At 64.1% G+C, this 223-nt stretch overlaps 1 protein-coding gene across 1 annotated transcript in view; it reads left to right on the forward strand.

The window, feature by feature from the left end:
* The window catches only part of TRIM35 (tripartite motif containing 35), a gene marked incomplete at both ends in the record, with an annotated part of 4297 nt that overhangs the window by 3793 nt on the left and 281 nt on the right, over window positions 1–223 (forward strand). Inside the window, one exon of the mRNA XM_010080494.1 lies at window positions 98–221. Coding sequence (XP_010078796.1) covers window positions 98–221 — 124 coding nt within the window. The remainder of the gene's footprint in view (window positions 1–97; window positions 222–223) is intronic.

Consider the following 223-nt stretch of genomic DNA (forward strand, 5'->3'; position numbering starts at 1 on the left):
CAGGATGGGCAGATGCAGGGCTGCAGCCATGGGCTGGTCCATCCATCAGCTCATCCCTGTGCCAATCCGGGCTCCTAACATCACGTCCCCCCCACAGTCCCCTTCAGCTTCGACCCCAACTCAGCGGCGGGCTGGCTCTCGGTGTCCGAGGACCTGTCCAGCGTCACCAACCGGGGTTACAAGCTGTTGGTGGAGAACCCCGAGCGCTTCACCTCGGCTCCCT

The sequence above is a fragment of the Pterocles gutturalis genome, unplaced genomic scaffold (assembly GCF_000699245.1).
Source record: "Pterocles gutturalis isolate BGI_N339 unplaced genomic scaffold, ASM69924v1 scaffold20179, whole genome shotgun sequence".
NCBI classification, from domain to species: domain Eukaryota; kingdom Metazoa; phylum Chordata; class Aves; order Pterocliformes; family Pteroclidae; genus Pterocles; species Pterocles gutturalis.